The sequence below is a fragment of the Astyanax mexicanus genome, chromosome 1, assembly GCF_023375975.1.
Source record: "Astyanax mexicanus isolate ESR-SI-001 chromosome 1, AstMex3_surface, whole genome shotgun sequence".
Lineage (NCBI taxonomy): Eukaryota > Metazoa > Chordata > Actinopteri > Characiformes > Acestrorhamphidae > Astyanax > Astyanax mexicanus.
The window spans coordinates 3,161,321-3,186,141 of NC_064408.1; the positions used below are offsets into that span (position 1 = coordinate 3,161,321).

General features: G+C 40.2%; 1 protein-coding gene across 2 annotated transcripts in view; it reads right to left on the minus strand.

The window, feature by feature from the left end:
• Nucleotides 1-402: 402 nt before the first annotated feature.
• zbtb20 (zinc finger and BTB domain containing 20) overlaps nucleotides 403-24,821 on the minus strand; it is an 80,409-nt gene continuing 55,990 nt past the window's right edge. For both annotated transcript variants that reach the window (XM_049465223.1, XM_007235935.4), the window contains exons 3-5: nucleotides 18,581-19,848; nucleotides 17,729-18,041; nucleotides 403-7,217 (exon numbers count right to left, since the gene is read on the minus strand). In XM_049465223.1, coding sequence (XP_049321180.1) covers nucleotides 6,589-7,217; nucleotides 17,729-18,041; nucleotides 18,581-19,828 — 2,190 coding nt within the window. In that variant the 5' untranslated portion in view covers nucleotides 19,829-19,848 and the 3' untranslated portion in view covers nucleotides 403-6,588. The remainder of the gene's footprint in view (nucleotides 7,218-17,728; nucleotides 18,042-18,580; nucleotides 19,849-24,821) is intronic.

Below are 24,821 nucleotides of genomic sequence, written 5' to 3' on the forward strand. Positions count from 1 at the left end.
AACATATAACGAAATATAATTTGTTATATGTTATAAAGTATTGCAGGGGGGTGAATTTGGTGTAGTTTGTTACCAGTGTAGTTATGAAGGCTATATACCGCATTTATTTACAGAATTTATATTTATAAACTGCATGAGTATCTAAATTCTTCCTGTTCCTAAGGTCTTCCTTTCCTGGGGCGGTCCTGATGAGTGCCAGTTTCATCAGTGTAATGAAATTTGTCTTTTCAAATTGACTGAATTTTTTCGTTTTTTCTTTAAAGTATTTTTTTTTTTTACATAGTTCAGTATTAGAACATTACTTAATAACTTTACAACTGATGCTCACAAACACATTTAAAAACATGTTCTGGTTTGTTTAACCATTTTTTATGTTTAATAAATAGTTCCATATGTTTTTCTCTTTATTATTAATCTGCGATGCAGAACATTTTAAAATAATGAAAAAACACTAAATTAAAGATGCATCCAAACTTTTGACTGGTATTCTCAGTGTTATATGAAGACTGTGCGTTAGTTCACACTGTAATTTATCAGATTTTATTATTATAAATCAGATTATTTGATAATTTTATCATTAATTTTATCTGGAGGCCAGGCCAGGCCAGAGTCAACCGCAGCCGATACAACTCAAACCTGCGCTTGTTTTCTTGTGTGGATGAAATTCGGGTGTTTTATGAGATTGTTCGTAAGTTTGGCTGTACGTAGTTTTTGCGAAAGTTGCGGTTGCTGTTGTGAAAGTCGTAAGTGCGCTCACACTCGCAAGCCAGCGAGAGAAACATGCGTCTGCTGCTCTACTAAGTAAAGAAGTACCTGCACTGCATATTGCAAAGGAAGCCCCGCAGTTCAGGCGCCACTAACCATACACCGACACCAAGGGGTATACACACACACACACACACTTATACACACTTACGCACACACACACACTCACAATCTCTACTACAGCACGGAAAGAAAGCTGCGTACGATCACCCTGCTATAGAAACTATAGATCTCAGAAACACGCGTTACGCTCAAGCTCAAACACGCACACGATACAAAAACTCGAAACTTTTTTTTTTTGTTGTTGGTTTTGGATTCAGTTTGGTATGAACGCTTTTTTTTATCATACGGGAAGAAAAACAACGGTAGAATCTGTCTGTCTCGACGTATGCAATGCAGCAACTGCTGGTGGGGAGACAGAAAGGGGATTCAGTGGTGAAATTATAAATTATATCATACTAATAATAGTAATAATAATTATAAAAATAATAGTAGTAGTAACGCAATAACGTACGAATCATTTACGTATCAAATAAGATGGCTAACAATGGGGACAAGCTCACACAATATGGTTCGGATTTAAATAGGAGAAAATAATAAAACGAAAAACGAACAAAAAAACAATATATGATGGAAACAAAGACGAGTGAGCAAACGAACAAATTAACAAACGAACAAACGAGAGGAAAAAAAGAAAAAGAAACGAGTGCTCGCACAAACACAGCACAAGTTAAATACATACAAACAGCAAGCGATAATAATAATATCAATAATAACAACAAAAAAAGCGGAGAAACCTTTGAATCATCTTATCATCTTTAAAAAAAAAAAAAAGGAACAAAGCTACTCGAACACGAACAAGTGAACGCTAGAAACAAACGAAACATTATTTAGATAAAAAAAAGATTATTTTTTTCTCTAAAAACTAGAACATCTCTGGTAACAGTAGTGCACTTATCGGTTTATGCAGTGCAACATATATGCAAGAAAACAACAATGCAGTCCTCTTATCAAGCTTCTCTTAACAAAAAGATATTTCCTTTGAAACCAACGCAAGAAAGAATCGAAAAAAAAAAAAAAAAAAAAAAAACGAAAAGAGAAAAAAATAGTAGAATTTCATTTCTTAAGCAAAAAAAAAAAATGTTTTTAAACATTTTTAAAACAATTTTTCAAAACAATTTCATATTGTCATATTAAGCACAGGCATTTTTGAAGTAAAAGTGTGCAAAAGTAGCACTGTTCTTTCTCTTTTGTCGTCTAAAACTTTTGTCATCTAAAACGAACAAACCAAAAGGAAAAAAAAAAATTACACTTTTTTTTGGACTAATTTCCAGAAGACACACACACGAAAAAAACAAAAAAAAAAACAAAACAAACTGAATCACTTAAATCACTTTTCCTCACACCATTCTACACACACAAAAATATATATATAAAATAAAATATTGAATCGGATCTACTGGAAGGAGGAGTGAGCGATTTAAAAAAAAAAAAGAAAAAAAAGAAAAATAGAAGCATAAAATAAAAAATAAAAGAAAAAAAAAAAGAAAAAGAGAGAAAATCTCCAGATTGCAGTTGCAGGCGGATGAGTCCGGAACAATACGAGAACGAGACAAAGCCAAAACACCAGCAGCGCGGAGCTTTTTGAGTGACATGACACTTAAATTACAACCTCTCTCGTCTCGTCGTCTCACGTCTCGAGAGGAGATCGGCTCAACACACACGACGTCTAGTTATCCGAGAGACTGGGGAATGTATCTGATTGTACTGGAGAGAGTGCTGGAGAGACTGGTTAAGCTGTGGTAGGAAAATTATATATTTATAAAAAAATAAATGAAAATAAATGAAGTAAAGCAGGAGGATATAGACCGGGGTATTTTACTCTATTAGATATTGTGAATTATTGTGTATGATTGTTGTTGTTTTTTTTATTATGTGGCTGGTTTATTATAATGGATGCTTCCTTTTTGCCTTTTTTTTTAAATCTCTATCTCTCTTGTGTCTCTTTTCTTTCTTTCTTCCTTCCTTCCTTTCTTTATCTCTCTTTCATTCCCTCTGTAATTCCTGTCAGGCAGGGACGTGCACACGCATGGTGGGCCGTTTGAGCCACTAGGTGGGGCTTAGAGATCAGAAGTAGTAGTGCATTTTATTCGCCCCACCCGCCCAAACAGCTGAGTCACGGTTGGACGTCGCCAACAGGAAACACAGAGCGGCTTTTATTTTCCTTTTTTTCTCCTTTTTTTTTTCTCCGAGGCCTTTAGGAGGTCATTTCTGTCCAGTTCGCTAAATCGCTCTCCGCCTAATCCAGCTCACAGCTGTCACCAGCAAGCCCCGACTAGCCGAACATCCACCGCCCTCGCCGAGCGGTGAGACGCTGCGTTCCCAAAAAATATATATTTATATAAATAAAACTCAGCTTACGTCGGAATCTGCGGCTGATAACAGTCTGGATGTGAGAGAACTGAGAGAACTGAGAGTGCGTGGAGCGGCGACTGGGCCCAGATTACATGCTCATGTGGGCGGGGCCTGCACGAGTCCAACCTCAGAACATTTTGTTCATGAGTTCATATGAATGTCACTGATGAGACCCATCAGGTTTAGGATTTGTATGGGGCCTAGAACGGAGCCTTGTGGGATTACAGTGGGCTGTTGTAATGATGAGACTGATTTGGGAAGCCCAATTGTGTCCAACAAAGAAATTTTGAGACATTTTCAGACCCACAAGGGTCATTGTTGGCCCTTTGTAGGTATAGGACCAAATTGGAAAGCCCAAATTTTGTCTATTGGTTCCAAGTTAGCCCACATATTGAGGCCCACTAGAGTCAACGATGGGCTCTTATCAGGTTCAGTGAGAGTAGTAGGAATTTGGTTGATGTGCATTGAATTGCATTGGTCTTAGATTGAAGCCTTTTGGTATTACGGTAGGCTGTTGGGACTGATTTGGGAAGCCCAATTGGGTCCAACAAAGAAATTTTGAGACATATTGAGACGCACTAGGGTCACTGATGGCCCTTGTGGTATTACGGTGGACTGTTATATGTAAAGGACCAATTTGGGAAGCCCAAGTTTTGTCAATTGGTTCCAAGTTAGCCCACATATGGATGTCAACCAGGGTCAATGATGGGCCCAATCAGGTTCAGTGATAAAAGTAGGAGTTGGGATGTTGTCCTTTAAATTGTATGGGGCCTAGAATGGAGCCTTGTGGTGTGCTGTTGTAATGATAGGACCCATTTAGGAAGCCCAACTGGATCCAACAAAGAAATTTTACCATGTTTTAGCCCACATATGGAGACCCACATTGATGGGCCTCATCGGGTTCAGTGGTAGGACTGGGATGGGTCAAACATGGGCTCTATTTGGGTTGTTGTGCACTGAATTGTATGGCGTTCACATTGGAGCCTTGTGGAATTACAATTTAGGGAGCCCAAATTTTGTCAACTGGTTTCAAGTTGGTCTACATATGGGGGCCCACTAAGGCCATTAAAGGGCCCTATCAGGTTCAGTGATAGGAGTAGGAGTTTGGTTGTTGCATCGGGCTTAGATCGAAGCCTTGTGGAATTATGGTGGACTTTTTGTTTAAGTATAGGACCAATTTGGGAAGCCCAAGTTTTGTCCATTGGTTCCATGTATGAAGGTTCAATGATATGGGATGGATCAAACATGGGCCCTTTTTGGGTTGTTTTACATTAAATTGCATGGGGTCTAGATCGGAGCCTTGTGGTGTTACTATGGGCTGTTTTTAATTTGGGTAGCCCATCTGTGAACCAGAACGTTTGTTTTACTGGTTCCTAGTTGGCCCATATATGGATGCTCACAAAGCCAGTGATGGTACTAGAATTGGTTAAATTTCGACCCCATCTGGGTTGTTTTACAGTGAATTGCATGGGTCTTAGATTGGAGCCTTGTGGTATTACGGTGTGCTCATTTGTGAAGCCTAACTGGGTCCAATAAATAAATTCGGTCATTGATGGTACTAGAATTGGTTAAATTTAGACCCCACCTGGGTTGTTTTACAGTGAATTGCATGGGGCTCAGATAGGAGCCTTGTGGGATTATGGTGGGCTTTTGTGAGTATAGGATCAATTTGGGAAGCCCAACCAAGAACTAGAACAAGTTTTGTCCATTGGTTCCATGTTGGACTACATATGGAGGCCCACCATGGTCTGTAATGGTACCGAAATTGGTTAAAATTGGCCCCAATTTTAAAATTGCTTGAAATTGCATGGGCTTAGATCAGAGTCTTATGGTGTTAAGTTGCACTGTTGTAATGTTGAGAACTTAGAGCCCATGTTCCACCTACGTGACCCCCACATGAGCATGTCGGCTGGGTTTGGGTTTGCATACCGAAGCCTTATTGAAGTCGTTTTACTGTAAAAATTGTAACGATGTTGTGCGAGATGACGAAATCCATGAAAAGGTCAATTTCAAAGCCAAAAAGAGTTAAAAACAAACCAAAAATTAAAAAGAAAGTGTGTTTTTTGTGTTGTTTTTGTTTTTTCGTATCTCACATTGTGTCTCGTTTTTTTTCCGTTGTTGTACGTGGAAGAGGTCAAATAACAGTCTTCTTAGTGGCAGTGTATGCAAAACAAATCTGAAAAAAGTGAAAAATTTTAAGGTTTTTGCTGGAATACTGTCTCTTATTAAAAACAAACAAACTATAACAAACTCGTAAACTCGACTTGAGCCGTTGGAACAAAACAAAAGAGTCGTGGGATTTTTTTTTTCCAAAAACAAAAAGTAATAATAATAATAATAATCATCGTAATAAACACAATTATCTTTCTTCAGCTCACTCACAGGAAGTTACATTTCAGTACAATTATTGAAGTTGACTTGTACCTTAACAAACAGCTGCATCATTATCCCTCAAAACCATAGCAATAAATAAAAATATAACCCAGTGTCAAATTGAGCAACTCTCCTTTTCTTATCCTACACGAAAAAAAGGCAAACTTGTGACCATCGTTACTTTTAGAAGGAATCGAGAGCCCAAGCCAGATGCTAATTTTTTTTTTCTTACGTTAAAAAGGTATACCACAGTAAGCTTGGACGCCTATAGTGTCCAAAACGGTCTACATGGGAAAACGTCTACAGGATTCTTTGTGTGTTTGTGTTTTTTTTTTTGTTTGTTTCTTTACGTAAATTCTCTTTTAAAATTTCACGGCAATGTTGATCTTATCTCTGCACGTTTTAACGTACGTACACACACGCGCACACACAGATGCCAACCGAGCACAGCCAATCAAAAAACACAGGGTACATACAAATAACTCTATTAGAACTGTATGTAAGTGTGTTTTAGTAGTCTGTGCTTCTGTGTGTGTATATGTGTGTGAGTTTTTGTATATCTATGTGTTTGTGTGTATTACGTTGTGTATTTAAGTTGTGTGTGTGTTTTTTTTTGTATGTGTATGTGTGTATGTATGTGTATGTGTGTTTTATGTATCTTTCGCAGGCCTTTCGGTAGTGTTCAACACATAAATCAGTATTTGAGGAAATCATACATTTAGAGGCCAGTAGTTTGGATCCAACCAGTGGATCGTTATCCAACTACACAGCCTTAAGGCCACCATCTTTTTTTTTTTATTCTTTAAGAATAACAACGACGAAAAAAGGAAGAAAAAAATAAACAAAAAACGAAAACGAAAAAAAAAACGCCTCTTTTTTTCTGGGAAACTCAATGTGCCAGTGTCTATACTCATTTTTCTCTTCATGCCCCAATATCAGGGAAAAAAAAAAAAAAACTAGTGCCATTTTCTTTTCATTCTTTTTTTTTCGTTGTCGTTTAAAAGAAGTTTATTTGTTGATTTTTAGGATTTGTACTTATCCGTCGGAGACATGCTTGCGCATGTGGTCGTTGAAGTGCTCGATTTGGTCGAACTTGACGGGGCACACGGAGCACATGTAGGTGGTCCCTTCCTGGCAGCTGGCTTCGGCGGCCACGCCCACCCCGGTGGCCACACCCACTCCCGTGCCTCCGACGATGCCCCCGCCTCCGCCTCCTCCTCCGACCGGCATGGCCAGAGCCACCACGCCCGGCCCGGGCTCCGGCACCGCCATGGGAACCGGGATGGAGGCGGGGCCTCCGGCGCCAGCCCCTCCCGTCACCCCTGCGACCCCGGGCACGCCGGCCACCCCGGGCACCCCGGCCACGCCGGCCACCCCAGTGACCCCCGGAACCACGGGAACACCGGGGGCGGAGCTGTGCAGGGCCATGTGGCGCTCCAGCAGGGTCTTGTGGGAGAACTTCTTCTTGCAGATGTAGCACTCGTAGGACTTCTCGCCGCGGTGCAGGCGCATGTGGACGTTGAGCGAGCTCTTCTGGGTGAAGCGCTTGTTGCAGATGCTGCACTGGTAGGCGCGAACGCCCGTGTGCGTGACCATGTGTTTGATAAGGTAATCCTTCAGGGAGAACGAGCGCCAGCAGATGCTGCACTGGTGGGGCTTCTCACCTGCAACAGAAGAGACACAGACCACAGGACTCGTTAACCACAGGAGCTTCTCCAACACCGACACTGCAACACTGACTTTTTCACAGGGCGTTTTTTTTACACCTGCGGTTGGTTTAAATGGTCCGGATCCGTTATTGAGTTTGTTGTAAATGTAATGCAATGCAAGAAACGTAAACTACAAATTGCTAAGGTGTTGCTATACAGTTGCTAGGTATTTAGTAAGATGTTGCTTGGTGGTTGTTAAGGTGTGGCTATGGTATCCGTGGTGGTTCCTAATGTGTCTGTAGTGGTTGTTAAGGTGTTACTAAGCAGTTGCTAGGTGGTTGCTGAGGTGTTGCTATGGTGTCTGTGGTGGTTGCTAAGGTGTTGCTAGGTGGTTGCTAAGGTGTTGCTATGATGTACGTGTTGGTTACTAAGGTGTTGCAAATCAGTTGCCAGGTAGCTGGTAAGGTGTTGCTGGGTGGTTGGTAAGGTTTTGCTTTGGTGTCCGTGGTGGTTGCTAAGTGTTTGCTATGTTACCTGTGGAGGTCGCTAATGTGTTGCTAAGCAGTTGCTAGGTGGTTGCTAAGGTGTTGCTATGGTATCTGTGGAGGTTGCTAAGGTATTGCTAGGTGGTTGCTAAGGTATCAGTGTTGGTTGCTATGTAGTTTCTAAGCGGGTGCTAGGTGGTTGCTTAGGTGTTGCTATGGTACCCTTTTTGGTTTCTAAGGTGTTGCTAAGCAGTTTCCTAGGTATTTAGAAAGGTGTTGCTTGGTGGTTGTTAAGGTGTGGCTATGGTATCCGTGGTGGTTGCTAGTGTGTCTGTAGTGGTTGCTAAGGTGTTGCTATGGTATCCGGCAGGGTTGGTATGTAGTTTCTAAGCGGCTGCTAGGTGGTTGCTAAAGTTTCACACAGGCATAAACCTAAACACACCAAAATGCACACCAATAAACCACGCGAGCACATCGTCTCCTCTGATTGGTCAGAGCTGTCTGGCGTAAGAGCTGTAAGGAAGTAAATATAGTGAGAAGATTCTGTGTTTTAGAGAGTATATCTGTAAATCTGTGCAGAGTGAAGCTTTTCTTTAACACAAACACTTTTAAACACAGTGGTTTTAATGGGGAGCACAGCGTAGACATGAGCAGTGAACACAGCACAGACCATGCTCTTACTGTGTAAACAGCACGGAGCAGCAGCAGAGACAGTGTTTGTTCATAGCAGTGTATTATCTGGCTAACATATCAGATTAAACTGCTCCTTATCAGCAGTTTAGCTCAAATAAAGCTCCACAAGCAGCTCTCGGTTCAAAAGGAACTCTTGCTCTTCCTTTCCTGGGGCGGAGCCAGTTTTCCTGATGAGTGCCAGTTTCATCCTAACCTTTTTTTTTTTGGTCTTAGCAGTGACTGCACAAGAGGACACTTTCAACGTTCTTGAAATTTCCCAGAAAGCTGTCCTATAAGAAAGAGGTGCTACTTTGAAGAATTTAAAATCTAAAACATGTTCTGGTTTGTATAAAACTTTTTTTTTTTTTAACTAAACATGGAGATTGAGCGTTTAGCTACTATGCTGTTCTTAAATAGAACACTCGACACTTTTAAATCCAGGATTAAAGCCTTTCATGTTTGAGCAGAACTTCAGCTCAGTTTAAAACACTGCAGCTCCGCACACTTTTATTCTGTAACTGCACTTTTATTTTAATACATTTTGTTAATTTTCCATCTTTTAAATATATATTCGTTAATCATGTTTAGTCACGTTATTCTTTTACATGTTCTTTACTTTGACTTCTCTTTGTTTTAATCATGTGTGAATCCTTCTTGTATTTTCTAATTTGTAAAGCACTTTGAATGACCATTGCCTGGTCTTTTTTTTTTTTTTTCTAAACAATTTAATGTTTTTTTTTTATTTTTTTTTTTTAGGTAGTTTGGATGACTTTTTGTTGTAGAAACACAGAAAACACACAAAGTCTATTAGAGATAACTGAATTTCTATCAGCTTTCATTAAGTCTTATAAAGAAAGCAGTATATTAGTAAAAATACTTTTGGTGTGAAAACTAAGGCACCAAACGTTCCTGCTGCTGCTAAAACTGCGTAGATCAGAGTTTTGGTTGAACTTCTGCTTTAATTCTGCAGACTGGATTCAGATTTCTTGGTTCATCATTTTACCAAACCCACACTTCCTTCCTGATCACACTTTCTGTAAAGCAGCTTTGTGGCACGGTCCACTGTAAAAAAAAGAGAAGGAAAAAGAAGCTCAGTTTGGGGGGAAAAATACTGAATTGAATCTAACTGAATAACGAACGTCTCTTGTTTTTTTTTTTTTTTGTAAGGTTGGCTGTGAGTGGTGACGTGGCATTTCCGTAAAGGTTCGGTGAGAAATGTTTAAAAAGGTCATATTAGTATTCAGAGTTAATTAGAAAGTTATATGATCTCCTTATTAATGTAGAGCAGATCTTCCAGTGGTTCATGTCCACCAAGTGCTAATTATCATGCGCGTTTGGCCCGTCGGAAGGCTTTGATCCTCCGGAGCCGTGGCGTGTGTTGTGGACTTTAATCTCACATAAACTGCCTCCGTCTCTTCCTGTGTATATAACACCAGACTCCGTATGTAGGCCGACCCGACACAACCTCGCCCGTGCACTCCTCCGCTCACTGCCCACTACTGTTCCCTCAGAGCACGAGAAGCGCCTGGGGGTAATAAAGTAATAATAAAGTAAAAGTAATGAAGTTATAAAGCATGATTTTTCACAGCCCGGGACGAGTCGTGGATTAAAAAGCATTAAATAGAATGAACGATATAGTAGTTCCTGCTCACTTTTCTTTCATTCTAGTGAACTATTTGCAATTCATGCTTACCATTTCTTTAATCCGTGTGCACAATGTCTTTTACCCCAAGCTCACGATCCCTAAATTCATGCTCACTATTACTTTAATCTGTGTTCACGATTTCTTAAATTCGAGTGAACAATTTGCAATTCGTGCTCATGATTCTTTAATTCGGGTGAACAGTTTGCAATTTGTGCTCATGATTACTTTAATCCGTGCTCACTTTTCTTTCATTCGAGCTCACGATTCCTTAATCTGTGCTCACGATTTCTTAAATTTGAGTGAACAATGTGCAATTCATGCTCACGATTTCTTTAATCCGTGTTTAGGGTTCTTTATTCAAGCTCACGATTCTTTAATTCATGCTCACGATTTCTTTAATCCGTGTTTAGGGTTCTTTATTCAAGCTCACGATTCTTTAATTCATGCTTACGATTTCTTTAATTCGGGTGAACAGTTTGCAATTTGTGCTCATGATTACTTTAATCCGTGCTCACTTTTCTTTAATTCATGCTCACAATTTCTTTAATCCGTGTTCATGATTTCTTTCATTCGAGCTCACGATTCCTTAATCTGTGCTCACGGTTTCTTAAATTCGAGTGAACAATTTGCAATTCGTGCTCATGATTTCTTAAATCTGTGTTCACGATTTCTTCAATTCGAGCTCACGTTTCTTTAATTCATGCTCACGATTACTTTAATCTGTGTTCACGATTTCTTTAATTCGAGCTCACGTTTCTTTAATTCATGCTCACGATTACTTTAATCTGTGTTCACGATTTCTTTAATTCGAGCTCACGTTTCTTTAATTCATGCTCACGATTACTTTAATCTGTGTTCACGATTTCTTTAATTCGAGCTCACGTTTCTTTAATTCATGCTCACGATTACTTTAATCTGTGTTCACGATTTCTTTAATTCGAGTGAACAATTTGCAATTCGTGCTCATGATTCTTTAATTCATGCTCACGATTTCTTTAATCCGTGTTTAGGGTTCTTTAATTCAAACTCGCGATTCTTTAATTCATGCTTACGATTTATTTAATTTGAGTGAACAGTTTGCAATTGGTGCTTATGATTACTTTAATTCATGCTCACAATTTCTTTAATCTGTGTTCATGATTTCTTTCACTCGAGCTGACAGTTCTTTAATTCGTGCTCACGATTTCTTAAATTCGAGTGAACAATTTGCAATTCGTGCTCATGATTTCTTTAATCTGTGTTCACGATTTCTTTAATTCGAGCTCACGGTTCTTTAATGCTTGTTTACAATTTCATTAATTTAAGCGAATACTTTCTTCATTTTGAACATGTTGTATAGCAACAAAGCAGATACATCTGCAACACCTTAGCAACCGCTTAGCAACAACTTAGCAACCTCCACGGACACCATAGCAACACCTTAGCAACCACCTAACAACACCATAGCAGCCATTTTAGCCATTTTTGCAACCATCCTGCGTTTCCTTCAGAAAGTGCACTTTTCTAGTTACGGACTGTAGTTGTGTTTCTGTTTTTCTGTCTTTGCTTTGCGGTGACTGCACTTCTTGAAATTCTTGTTTTTCGGATTGACTGACATTGACATTTCTTCTAAAAGTGTTTTTTTTATCTTTACTTAGTTGAGTAGTTTTTTCTTCTCATAATCTGGATTCGAACATTACTCAAATATTCACTATTCACTGTATACCTGTAACTCTACCTCTTCACTACTTTACTTTAACTGATGCTCTCAAACACTTTATTAAGAGACAAGAAATTCAAGGAATTAAAATTATTTTATTTAAGCAAGAGGTTTTACTTTGAAGAATGTAAAATATAAAACATATTCAGGTTTGTTTAACACTTTTTGTTTGCTAAATAATTCCAGGTGTTTTTTTGTCTTCACAGTTTGGATGAGTTTAGTATTAAAGTACAATGCAAAACATTTTAAAATAATGACAAAACACTGAATTTAAGTAAAACTTGTCTATTTTTGTAAGTAAGAGGAACACTTTGGGCTGTGCTGTTGCTGTTTTTATGGGAGGTTATGACTAAGGGCCACGTGCTCCATGATTAACCAGAGGTCAAAGTCCTGCCGCCGAGTTATGCAATAAAAAAATAACATTCCACTGGACACTAGAAAGTCACTTTCAGTTTAGCATATTAACTGAAGACCAGCACCCATTCAATCAGCTGCCAAGAAAAACAGCCAGAGAACAAGGATACATTCAGACCGAGCCCCTAACGGAACAGAGCTACACAAAGAGTACACCACAACCTCAACAACAATACTAACACGCAGCTATACAACTGTGTATCTACCTGTAAAACTAACTCTATATAACATTAGAATACTAAACTCAATAAACATTAATAAAGAATAAAGTCAGTGATCAGTTCAGTGAGAGTGTCTACCTGTAAACTAACTCTATATAACATTAGAACACTAAACCCAAATAAACATTAATAAAGAATAAAGTCAGTGATCAGTTCAGTGAGAGTGTCTACCTGTAATTAACTCTATATAACATTAGAATACTAAACCTAAATAAACATTAATAAAGAATAAAGTCAGTGATCAGTGTCTACCTGTAATTAACTCTATATAACAGTAGTATTAACCCCTGTAAGTGGTATATTAGGTTTATAAGCTGCAGTAGGGGCTGAACACTGCCTCAGGAACACGTCGTTCTGATTATAAAAAGTGACATTTCTGATTTTTCTGAATTTCTGTAGTTTCTGAAAGCCTCTCTGATCCCGCTGTGACTTTCTGAAGTTTAAAAACGTCTCTGGCATATGAGACACAGCAAACACAGCCGTATCTGTTAATCAAATTTAGCCAATCTCGTCGCGCGAGAAGGCGGGCGCGGTTTGTGATCAAGCGCTGCCTTAATGACTGTTAATTATAGTTAATAGAGCGTTGATATGCGCTAATTATTGTGCTCTTTTACTCTAAATAGTGAAGTCTGAATGGTGAACATGACCACTTCTGGGCTCTAGACGTGTCGGTAAGAAGCTGTTGACCTGAGGTGCCTGCAGACGAGAGCTCTTGACATTTTGTGAGGTTCTGCAGTTTAAGGCCTGGGTGACGGAGCCGGCGCCACGGACCATTCTCCATCTGATGAGGCGAGCTGTAGATGTTCCTGCAGGTTTTACTGATGAAAACCCTTAAAAACGCTAATAATACTAAATGTAGCTTGTTTTGAAATGCTAAACCAGCTAAAAGCTTTAAATGCTATAAATCGTTTAGCATTATTTTTCAATCCTACCTCTATAAAACAGAAGAAACCCAAATAAACATAAAGAATAAAGTCAGTGATCAGTGAGAGTATCTACCTGTAATTAACTCTATATAACATTAGAATACTAAACCCAAATAAACATAAAGAATAAAGTCAGTGATCAGTGAGAGTGTCTACCTGTAATTAACTCTATATAACATTAGAATACTAAACCCAAATAAACATACAAATTAAAGTCAGTGGTCAGTGAGAGTGTCTACCTGTAACTAGATTGCAGTTCCTGCAGAAAGTGCGAGTGTGATTGCAGTGCGGATTTGTGGCTGGTTGCTATGGTGTTGCTAAGTGGTTACTAGGTGATTGCAGTGCGGATTTGTGGCTGGTTGCTATGGTGTTGCTAAGTGGTTACTAGGTGGTTGCTAAGGTGTTGCTAGGCGGTTGCTAAGGTGTTGCTAAGCAGTTGCTAGGTGGTTGCTAAGGTGTTGCTAGGTGGTTGCTATGGTGTTGCTAAGCAGTTTCTAGGTGGATGCTAAAGTGTTGCTAGGTGGTTGCTGTGGTGACTGTGGTGGTCTCTATGGTATTGCTAAGTAGTTGCTAGGTTCTTGTTAAGGTATCTCTGGTGGTTTCTATGGTATTGCTAAGTGGTTGCTAGGTGGTTGCTATTGTGTTGCTAAGCAGTTTTCAAGTGAATGCTAAGGTGTTGTTAGGTGGTTGCTAAGGTGTTGCTAGGTGCTTGCTAAGGTGTTGCTAAGCAGTTGCTAGGTGGTAGCTAAGGTGTTGCTAGGTGGTTGCTATGTTGTTGCTAAGCAGTTTCTAGGTGGATGCTAAAGTGTTGCTAGGTGGTTGCTGTGGTGACTGTGGTGGTTTCTATGGTATTGCTAAGTAGTTGCTAGGTTCTTGTTAAGGTATCTCTGGTGGTTGCTAAGGTGTTGCTAGGTGGTTGCTATGGTGTTGCTAAGCAGTTTCTAGGTGGATGCTAAAGTGTTGCTAGGTGGTTGCTGTGGTGACTGTGGTGGTCTCTATGGTATTGCTAAGTAGTTGCTAGGTTCTTGTTAAGGTATCTCTGGTGGTTTCTATGGTATTGCTAAGTGGTTGCTAGGTGGTTGCTATTGTGTTGCTAAGCAGTTTTCAAGTGAATGCTAAGGTGTTGCTAGGTGGTTGCTAAGGTGTTGCTAGGTGGTTGCTAAGGTGTTGCTAAGCAGTTGCTAGGTGGTAGCTAAGGTGTTGCTAGGTGGTTGCTATGCTGTTGCTAAGCAGTTTCTAGGTGGATGCTAAAGTGTTGCTAGGTGGTTGCTATGGTGACTGGTGGTTTCTATGGTATTGCTAAGTAGTTGCTAAATTGTTGTTAAGGTATCTCTGGTGGATGCTAAGGTGTTGCTAGGTGGTTGCTAAGATGTTGCTATGATATATGTGGTGAAATCTATTGTATTGCTAAGTGGTTGCTAGGTTGTTAAGGAATTGCTAGGTGGTTGCTAAGGTGTTGCTATGGTATCTATGGTGGTTTCTATGGTGTTGCTAAGTGTTTGCTAGGTGGTTGTTAAGGTGTTGCTAGGTGATTGCTATGGTGTTGCTATGGTATCTGTGGTGGTAGCTATGGTGTTGCTAAGTGTTTGCTAGGTGGTTGTTAAGGTGTTGCTAGGTGATTGCTATGGTGTTGCTATGGTATCTGTGGTGGTAGCTATGGTGTTGCTAAGTGTTTGCTAGGTGGTTGTTAAGGTGTTGCTAGGTGATTGCTATGGTGTTGCTATGGTATCTGTGGTGGTAGCTATGGTGTTGCTAAGCGGTTGCTATGTGTAATTCTATATAACTCTATATAACATTAGAATACTAAACACAAATAGTCAGTAGTTAGTTCATCCTGGTATCATGCTCTCTGCAAGCAAATAAAAGCCAAATGAATTTAGAACCAAAGTAATTTTTACCACCTAGCAACACCTTAACAACGACCTAGCAACCACTTAGCAATTGGCAGCTTAACCCTTTCTTATAATTCAGGAGTCATCTGTGTATGTAGGTCAAGGGTCAATGAGCTTACCAAACTAATTTTAAGTTCCAATAATTAGCGCTTAACGACAGGGTGCCCAAATTTGTGCACCTGCCTAATTTAGCTTAAAGAATTATTGCACACTTTCTGTAAATCCTATAAACTTAATTTCACTTCTCAAATATCACTGTGTTCATCTGCTAAATGATATATTTAACTGAAATTACTGATCCAAAAAAAACAATTATTTAATAAAGGATGAAAAATCATGAAAATTATCAGGGGTGCTCAAACTTTTAAATCTTTTAAATATACATCCTAAAGCAGCGATATGCAACTCATGCCTGAGAAGCGTGACTGTTCATTCAGTGGTCAGAGACTGGGTTTAATAGGCAAACAACACTGGATTCAATTGAAGAATCTCTCTTTTTGTTGAAATGCATGGTGGAAAGTCCCATATAAATGTGTAATTTGTAATAAATTAATGAATTCAATCCTTTATTTTTGGACAGTTTGGCAAACCGCCCCCAGAAACAATACTTTTCTGGCTTTCTTTCTAATTTCTTCTGCTTATGCAGACGAGGATGTTGCAAGACACAGTGCATACAGGAAAAGCCACCCAGATCTATCAATGATTACCATCTGGTTCCTCTGTACGCTCTGCAGCCGCAGATAGCCAGCGCAACACACGGCTATAACAACTCAACATACACAACCTCCGCATTCCAGCACTGTGCTTACTTTACCCTCAGCCAAGGCCAAATAACCTTTACACTGTACACTATTATAAACCCGGCTTCGCTATAGGCACAGAGGCATTTCTGATAAAATCACGGCTATTATATAATGCTGTAGTTTATTCTGCTTTTACTAGCGTCACTAACTACTAGATTTTAGACTTGCGTTACCCAGAAACTCCACAACAACCACTTAGCAATCCCACAGCAACCACCAGAGGCACCACAGAAATAGTTTAGCACCATTGCAGCCACCCAGCAAGAAAGAAGCAGAAACCTGAGAAATCACAGTAACTGCTTAACAACTCCAATAACTCTTAGCAACTCCAAGAGATAAGAGCCAGCTAGTAGCTACATAGCAACCACATGAGATACCACAGTAACCTCTTAGCAACTCCAAAGGATAAGAGCTACCTAGCAACTGCAAAGCAGAAACCTGAGATACCACTGTAACTACTTAGCAATGCCATAAGATAAGAGCTACCTAGCAACTGCAGATTACCACCCATCTGAGATACCACAGTAACTGATTAGCAACACCATAAGAGCCATAAAGGAACTTCATAGCAACACCCTGAGATATCACAGTAACTGCTTAGCATAAAAAAAATGCCACCTAGCACCTGCATAGCAACCACCTTAGGACACCAAAGCACCTACTTAGCCATCACCTGTGTCAACACAAAATAGCTCCGCTACATAGCAGCCACCCAGCAGCTGCATAGAAGCCACCTGATGTACCACAGTAACTGCTTAGCAACACCATAAGAGCCACCTAGCAACTGCACAGCTGCCACCTAACAGCTGCATAGCAAAAACTTGAGACACCACAGTAACTGCTTAGCAACAACATAAGATAAGAGCCATCTAGCAACGGCAGATTAGCATCCACCTGAGATACCACAGTACCTGCATATCAACACCATAAGAATCACCTAGCAATTGCATTGCTGCCACCTGAGATACAGCAGTAACTGCTTAGCAACAACATAAGATAAGAGCCATCTAGCAACTGCTTCTGTTGGAGTAACTGTCTCTACTATCCAAGAAAAACTTTTTACTAGATTTCGGACTTGCATGGCTGTGATTGCATTGAGGCACAACCCAGAAACCATATCAACCACCTAGCAATCACCACCAAACTCATTCCCAACAAAGCAAACCCACAACAACCACCACAGACAGCACAGAAATAGCAGTCACCTAGCAATTGCATAAAAGCCACTTGAGATACCACAGTAATTGCTTAGCAACACCATAAGAGCCACGAGCAACTGCATAGACCCTACTGCCGTTGATGTCATTGATATAACGATCATACAAAAGCACTTTAAAGGGGTGTATTACCATGATTATGCTGGTATATAGTCATAAGATCACTGGAATTAAATGCTCTATTTCAAAATGCAATATTTCTTCCAACAAAAAAAGTGATTGAGTGTCCACAAACATCTGGACACGCACTGTTTTTAATCGAGTTTATATTTCTTATGAAGACAGAAGAATAAAAGCTGACACCGGTGACATGCAGCCTCACGTACCGTACGCCGCCCTTCAGCGATGTGCTACAGAACAAAAGCTACCAATTCAAACCACAATGAAACACCTCCTCAACCACTCAGCAGCACAAAGCCGGTGCTGAGGAACTCCTGTGCTTGTTTGAGAGAAATAACGGTAGTAAACGGTACGAAGCGGCGTTTCAGGGTCGCAGCATCGCTGGGGAAAAGGAACAGAGGAGCAGAGAAACAGAGGAGGGGCGGAGCTTACCGGTGTGCACGAACATGTGTTTAACGTAGTTCTGTTTGGCAGTGAAGGTTTTACAGCAAAGAGTGCAGGCGTAGGGCTTCTTCTCGCCCTGCTGGCCCACCCCCACACCCGCCTGCTGCTGGGCCCCGGACGGTGGGGGCACGCCACTGAGGCCGCCGGGGAACGGTGGCAGGGTGTGGGGCGGCACGGCCACGAACTGGGGCTGCTGGCTGCTCATGGACTGGGGCAGACTGAAGAGGAAAGGCTTGTTCTCGTTGGCCGTCTGCGTGGCGAACAGTGTGGGCAGATAGGTGTTGCCGGCGGTGCCCATGACCTGCACATAGGAAATAAATATATATATGTTAGATAATTTACAGTAGATTAGTCTAGAACTTAGAACCTGGAGACAACTTTAAAGTGGCTGAGAAAGCAGGATAACCTTGGACCACATTTCTGAGCATCTTCCTACAAATTTTCTTAAATTAGTTCTTGAGAAGCAATGGAGTCCATTGTCTTTCATGAAAAAAGTGAGTTTTAAGGATGCTTGATAAATGATGCCTGTGGAGAATGGCTTTAAAATGAAATTTAAATACAGAATTCAGAAGAATTCAGACAAAATAACTATTGTATGAACAGAACAGTTTATATAATATGTGTATTATTCATTGATTAATGATGAGGAATACATCTCTGGTGATTATGATTCTTTAAAATTCTAATCACTACAATGGTGTATTGGTGGAGACGAATTTCTGTTACCTTTATATTTATACAAATTATAAAGTATAATAATGAAGTATTTTAAGTACAACTTGTCAGATACACCACGGAAATTTTATAAACAAGGTCAAACAATCAATAGTAAAACAGTACCTGTGTGTTGCTGGTCAGGGTGAGTGGCATGCGAAGGTTGCTGGCCAGTGTATCTCCAGGCCGGATGTACAGCTGGCCGCCGGGTATGGACGGGGGCCCGGTAGGGTTAGGCGGTGGCGGCTGGAGCATGGCCACTTCACCCACGGCGTTCTGCGGCTGTCCGTTGTTGTCTTCCATGGCCTCCTGAGTTTGCTCAGGGGACGAGTCGGTGACCTCGATCTGCACAGGTGTTCCTCCCTCGCCCTGAGTGCCGTTGTCTCGCCCAAATCCTGACAGGTACTGCTGCTGCTCCACGGAGTCGGCCTCGGTGCCGATGGATGAACTGACGCCTGAGTCAAAGCTTTCGCCCTTCGGTTCGCTGTCGACGCCCTCCGTCTGCTCGCCATCTTCCCGGCACTCGTCCAGCCCGTAGCAGTTGTAGTCGTCCCCCTGCTCCTGCTTGATGTGAACGTCTCCTCCGGCCGTGTGGAGCCGGACGGGCCTCGGCTGCTTGCGGCAGTGCGTGCTCTCCGACGACGACGAAAGGAAACGCTCCATCTGCTGAGAGCGTTCGTGAATGCGAGTGATCCAAGCCGGGTCTTGACTGCCTTCCTTCTGCTGGAGCGGCAAAGCCGAATCGTAGCCGCCGGTGGCCCCGGAGGCGCTGGCGTAGTGCGGGCGATCACTTCCTCGAGTGCCATTCTGCAACCCTAAGCCCGTGCAGCTGGAGTAGAGCGAAGAGTACATCCGGTCCAGGCCCTGCTGGGACGATGTTTGCATGTATCCCGATTCCGCGTCGCTGCTGGGGCCGGACGTGCCGGATTCGGGCGTGCCGCGGGGTGTATCCTGTCCCGAATCGCCGGGGACGCCAGGGAAACTCCCGGGAGCTGCGATTCCGACATTCTGCGAGACGATCCGCGTGCATTCGTCTATGACCGTCTTGATCTGCAGGATGCTGGCTGCCGTCAGAATCTGCAGCGCCTCGGACTGGGACACCCGGAGCACGCCGCTGTACATGAAGTCGATCAGCTTCTGGACGGACTGAACGGACACCACGGACGGGATCTCGATGTCGCTGTAGCCCAGCAGCAGCTTGTCCTGGAAGAAGGGGCTCCCGGCAGCCAGAACGCACCGGTGGGCTCGCAGCATGCTGCCATGGATCCGAACGGTCACGTCACAGAAGTGCCCACGGTTTCGCTGCTCATTGAGGGTCTCAAGTACAGAATTGCTGAAGTTGTGAAGGTTGATGTTGTGAATGCGCTCGGTCATCCCCTTGCAACTGATGTCACCTGCATGGCAGCCAAGCACAGAGAAAGTGGAAATGTTAACGAGGAAGAAGAAGATGGATTTGAATACAAATCTTTAAAAATTCATCCAAACTTTCATTACAATTTGCCTCCTTACACCAGCAAACTTACCAACACAAAGTAGCACATAATTGTGCAGTGAAACGAAAATTATAAATACCTGAGGAGTGTGCCGTGCAAAAGTATTCAGCCCCTAAAAACCTCTAAATAAAATTAATCAGTGCAATAAATCTCCTTTAGAAGTCGTAACTTAATGAGTTAATAGAGTTAATCCAGCTGTGTGCAGTTTAGTCTCGGTATAAATACAGCTGTTCTGTGACCTCAGTGGTTTGTTAGAGAACACTAGTGAACAAACAGCATCTGAAGACCAAGGAACTCACCAGATTAGACAGGTCAGGGATGAAGTTGTTGAGAAAGTTTAAAACATATCCCAAGCTTTAAGCATCCCAAGGAGCACTGTTCCACAATTCATCATCCTGAAAACGTATTCTACAACTGTTTCTACAAACCTACCAAGACATGGCCATAATCCACCCAAACTGACAGATCCAGCAAGGAGAGCACTGCTCAGAGAAGCAGCAGCCGAGAGGCCCATGGTCACTCTGGAGGAGCTGCAGAGATCCACAGCAATTGCAGCAATAGGTGGCTCTACTAAGGGTTGATAAGGGGGCTGAATTCTTTTGCACGTCACCTTTTTCAGATTTTTATTTTATTTAATTTTATTTTCGTTCCACTTCACAATTATGTGGTACTTTGTGTTGGTCAATCACTTAAAATGTTAATAAAATACACAATATTTAAGTTTGTGGTTGTATGGTGACACAGTGTGATAAAGAACTTTGCTATATTACAATTATTTGATATTTTTCAGACCAAATAAATATGGTGGATAAACATCCATCCTTAAACTAAGATTATACCATTCAAACTGCTTCTTCTGTGTTGAGTTTTAGATTAAGTTGACTGGTATTGTCATTTATTTTGTTCATTGATAGTAAGAAAACCTTCTGTTTTCTGTAGCTCATGTCACAGCATGATTCATAACAGTAGCGTTCTATATGTACAGCACTAGGAAAAAATAAGAGAGCACCTTAAAAACGACGAGTTTCTTTGATTTTGCCAAATGTAAAACCTCTGGAATATAATCAAGAGGAAGATGTATGATCACAAACCATCAAACCACCGAACTGAACTGCTTGAATTTTTACACCAGGAGTAAAGCAGCATAAAGTTATCCAAAAGCAGTGTGTAAGACTGGTGGAGGAGGAGAACATGATGCCAAGATGTATGAAAAAAAAACTGTGATTAAAAACCACCAGGGTTATTCCACCAAATATTGATTTCTGAACTTTTAAAACTTTATGAATATGAACTTGTTTTCTTTGCATTATTTGAGGTCTGAAAGCTCTGCATCTTTTTTTTTTTGTTATTTCAGTCATTTCTCATTTTCTGTAAATAAATGCTCTAAATGAGAATATTTTTATTTGGAATTTGGGAGAAATGTTGTCTGTAGTTTATAGAATAAAACAACAATGTTCATTTTACTCAAACATAAACCTATAAATAGTAAAATCAGAGAAACTGATTCAGAAACTGAAGTGCTCTCTTCATTTTTTACAGAGCTGTGTATGTTTAATTAGATATAAAATCTGGGCTTGCCGTGCAAACTCTATGCAAATTTGGAAAGAATATACATATATATATATATATATATATATATATTGTAATGTAGGTCTTTCTTATGTACAGTATTATTGTACTACTCTAAATTACACCAAAATAAATAGACAGGCAGACAGACAGATAGACAGACCGACATATAGACCCAATACAATTACACAGCAACATAACGCAGCTATAATCTAGCAGCGCATTGTTCTTAGATTATATATACACTAAATATAGGTCACTGCACTGTATATATATGCAGTGACCTATATCTGGCAGTGGTTCACTGTGTCAGAATTTCATGATGAGAGGGACCAATAGAAAAGCTTGTTTTACATGGAGAACATCGGCCTGTTTTTAAACTGTGCATTAATGCTACAAATTGATCAACTAAAACAAAATGTAATAATATTTTATCAGTGTTAATGTCAACTGAAAATAGAGCTTGGGTTATAGGGTTGCTTTAAAATAAAATTATATTTGAATCATTAAACCATTTCCTAAAGGTGTAATGTTTTTGTTTAAATGTATTTTATTTGTTACAGTAATGATATTAAATGCTTTAATAAGTAAAGCCTTAATTTCATGACGAGAGGGACCAATAGAAATGCTTATTTTACATGGAGAATATCGCAAACTGATAGACTAAAACAAAATTAATAATATTTTATCACTGTTAATGTTGTATTAAAACCATGTCCATTGGAGTTATATATAAATGTAAAGTGCAGAATAGTTTAATTTTTTATAATTTATATATAATTTATTATTATTTCAGTAGAACAGTGTGTGAACCCACATGTGTGAACATTTTATAATGGACCAACACAGGAAAGCTCAATAAATTGCCTTTTTTTCTAATAAATTATTATTAAAATTATTATTATTTTTATTTATCTTGCGTTGCTTTTTCATACTACAACAAACATTCTCTGAACTCCATAAAATTAAAATTAAAATTGGCGTACAGTAGATTCTATTTTTATACAGCTCCAGTACAGAGATTGGGTTATTTTTGCTTTAATATATTATAGTTAAACCATGTTTTATTTCTCACAGTAATTATATTATTCACTGCAATAAGTAAATCCTTAATTTTATGATAAAGGGACCAATAGAAATGCCCTTTTTACATGGAGAATATCTGTCTATTTTGGACTGTCATTTATATTATATATAATATTTTATTAGTGTTAAAGTCATATTAAAACCGTGTCACTGGGGTTTTATATAAATATAAGTATACTCAAATAAAGTGCAAAATATGGTCATATCTTAAGTACTATATGTCAGTTTAGATTTAGAGTGTGCAAACCTACATGTGTAAATATTTTATAATGTATCAACACAGGAAAGCTCAATAAAGTGTCTTTTTCTTCTAATAGAAATTGAGTTGTTGTTGCTATATAATATATATTTAAACCATTATAATATTTCCTAAAGGTTTTATTTGTTATAATAATTATATGATTAATTATATATTGTAATGAAATACAAGTATCTCCATTTTTGTTGATTTTTAGTTTACTACATAATTTGAACAGACAACTGCCTCTGTTTTCCTTTCTATTTATTTGTTGTAACTGCTTACTTATGGTTTTAAAATACTTCCAACGTAAGTAATAATCATTTATGGACTCATTTATAAATGCTTTATAAAGGAGCCTTATTTTAAAGTGGTACCACATTGACCCACAAACCTAAAATATAGTTTGAGTAATACTGATGTAATATTTGTAACATTTAAAGTTATATTAAAAAAAAACAAATACCTTAAACTTTATCATAGTTTAAACCTTTTAATGGTAAGAAATCTCCTCAGTATAATTTTTTAAATAAGAAGTTATAAGCAGTTATGCACTGAACACACTCTATACTGAATGTGGTGATTCTCCCACAGACAGGTGGCACTGTTGAGCTGCTCAGAGCCGGCGTCTAGTTTACTTTATGCTTGTTTGTGCAGGAGGCATGTGTTTCCATTCTGCATCAAAAATGAATTAAAACCAAAAATAAATCATCAGGCCACGCTGCTATCATGAAAAATTCTCTCTTTCTTGCGGGGGATTATTTTCAGGAGCCTTCGGAGGCCCTGCTCTGACGCGCTGCATGCTGGAGGCCATCTGAGAAAAACCCAACCATCCAAACAAACACTACCGAAACACGGGCCACAAAATGTCTACTTTTGGACGCGCCTCTTCATCTTTCATGGCGGCGAGGCTTTGAAAGTGTTTGCGAGTCTCGGCGAGAGAACACAAACACATCTGAAAATTGATATTAATTGCTGCAGACAGTGGTGACATCAATTCTCTCTCTCTCTCTCTCTCTCTCTCTCTCTTTCTCTCTCTCTCTCTCTGTCTCTGAGAAAACTCATCTCACTGAGTCACACTCAAGCATTCACACACACACACTTTCTCAACACACACACATTGCGCACACTCTCACGTTGCACTTGAAAGCACAATCAGTTCACTCCTTGTCTTTCTCCGTCTCTTTTCTCCAAAAGAACACGTCACGTTCAAAAAAGCTCCTCGTTTTTTTTGCACTTCCAAAGCCTCCCTTTTAGCTCTGTGACACCTCCCCCCCCCCGTCCGAATTATCATCAGTCTATTAGAAAGAGCCACGTCTCCGCAAACGCTGCATAATTATCAAACCAAAAATGTCAAATTAGCAGCATCCCTCAGTTAGGCGGAAAGTTAAATGTTAGCGACGCGCTAAGAGGTTATGAAAACAAGCCTCTGCAAGCAAACACACAGACTCATCCGAACATCTGATTATAGTCACTTTTCAATACTTCAAACCCGTGACTCACGCGCAAAACCGCAAACAACACAATCCCTGCTACGCGGCCTCCGAGACGCGAGAATGACAGGGGTCAGCCTCTCGTGGAAATGTTCTAAAACTTTGAAGGTTACGCAGATGAATCGAAGACACAGCGAAAGAACGCGCGAGAGTGGGTGGGTGTGTGTGTGAGAATATCTGTGTGTTTGTGAGAAAGTCTGTCAAAGCTAAGCTGTACGCACTCACGAGTGTATCTGAGCAAATGAGAGCGAGAGTACGATAGCAAAGGTACGAGAGTGAGCATACAGGAGCGAGAGTACAAAAGCTAAAAGTGGAGAGTAAGGGTACGAGAGCAAGTGCATGAGAGCGAGAGTACGAGAGTGAGCGTACGAGAGTGAGAGTATGAGAGCGAGCATACGGGAGCGAGAGTACAAAAGCAAGAGTACGAGAGAGAGTGTGAAAGAGTGAGGATTTGAAAGCAAGTGTACGGGAGCAAGCGTACGAATGTG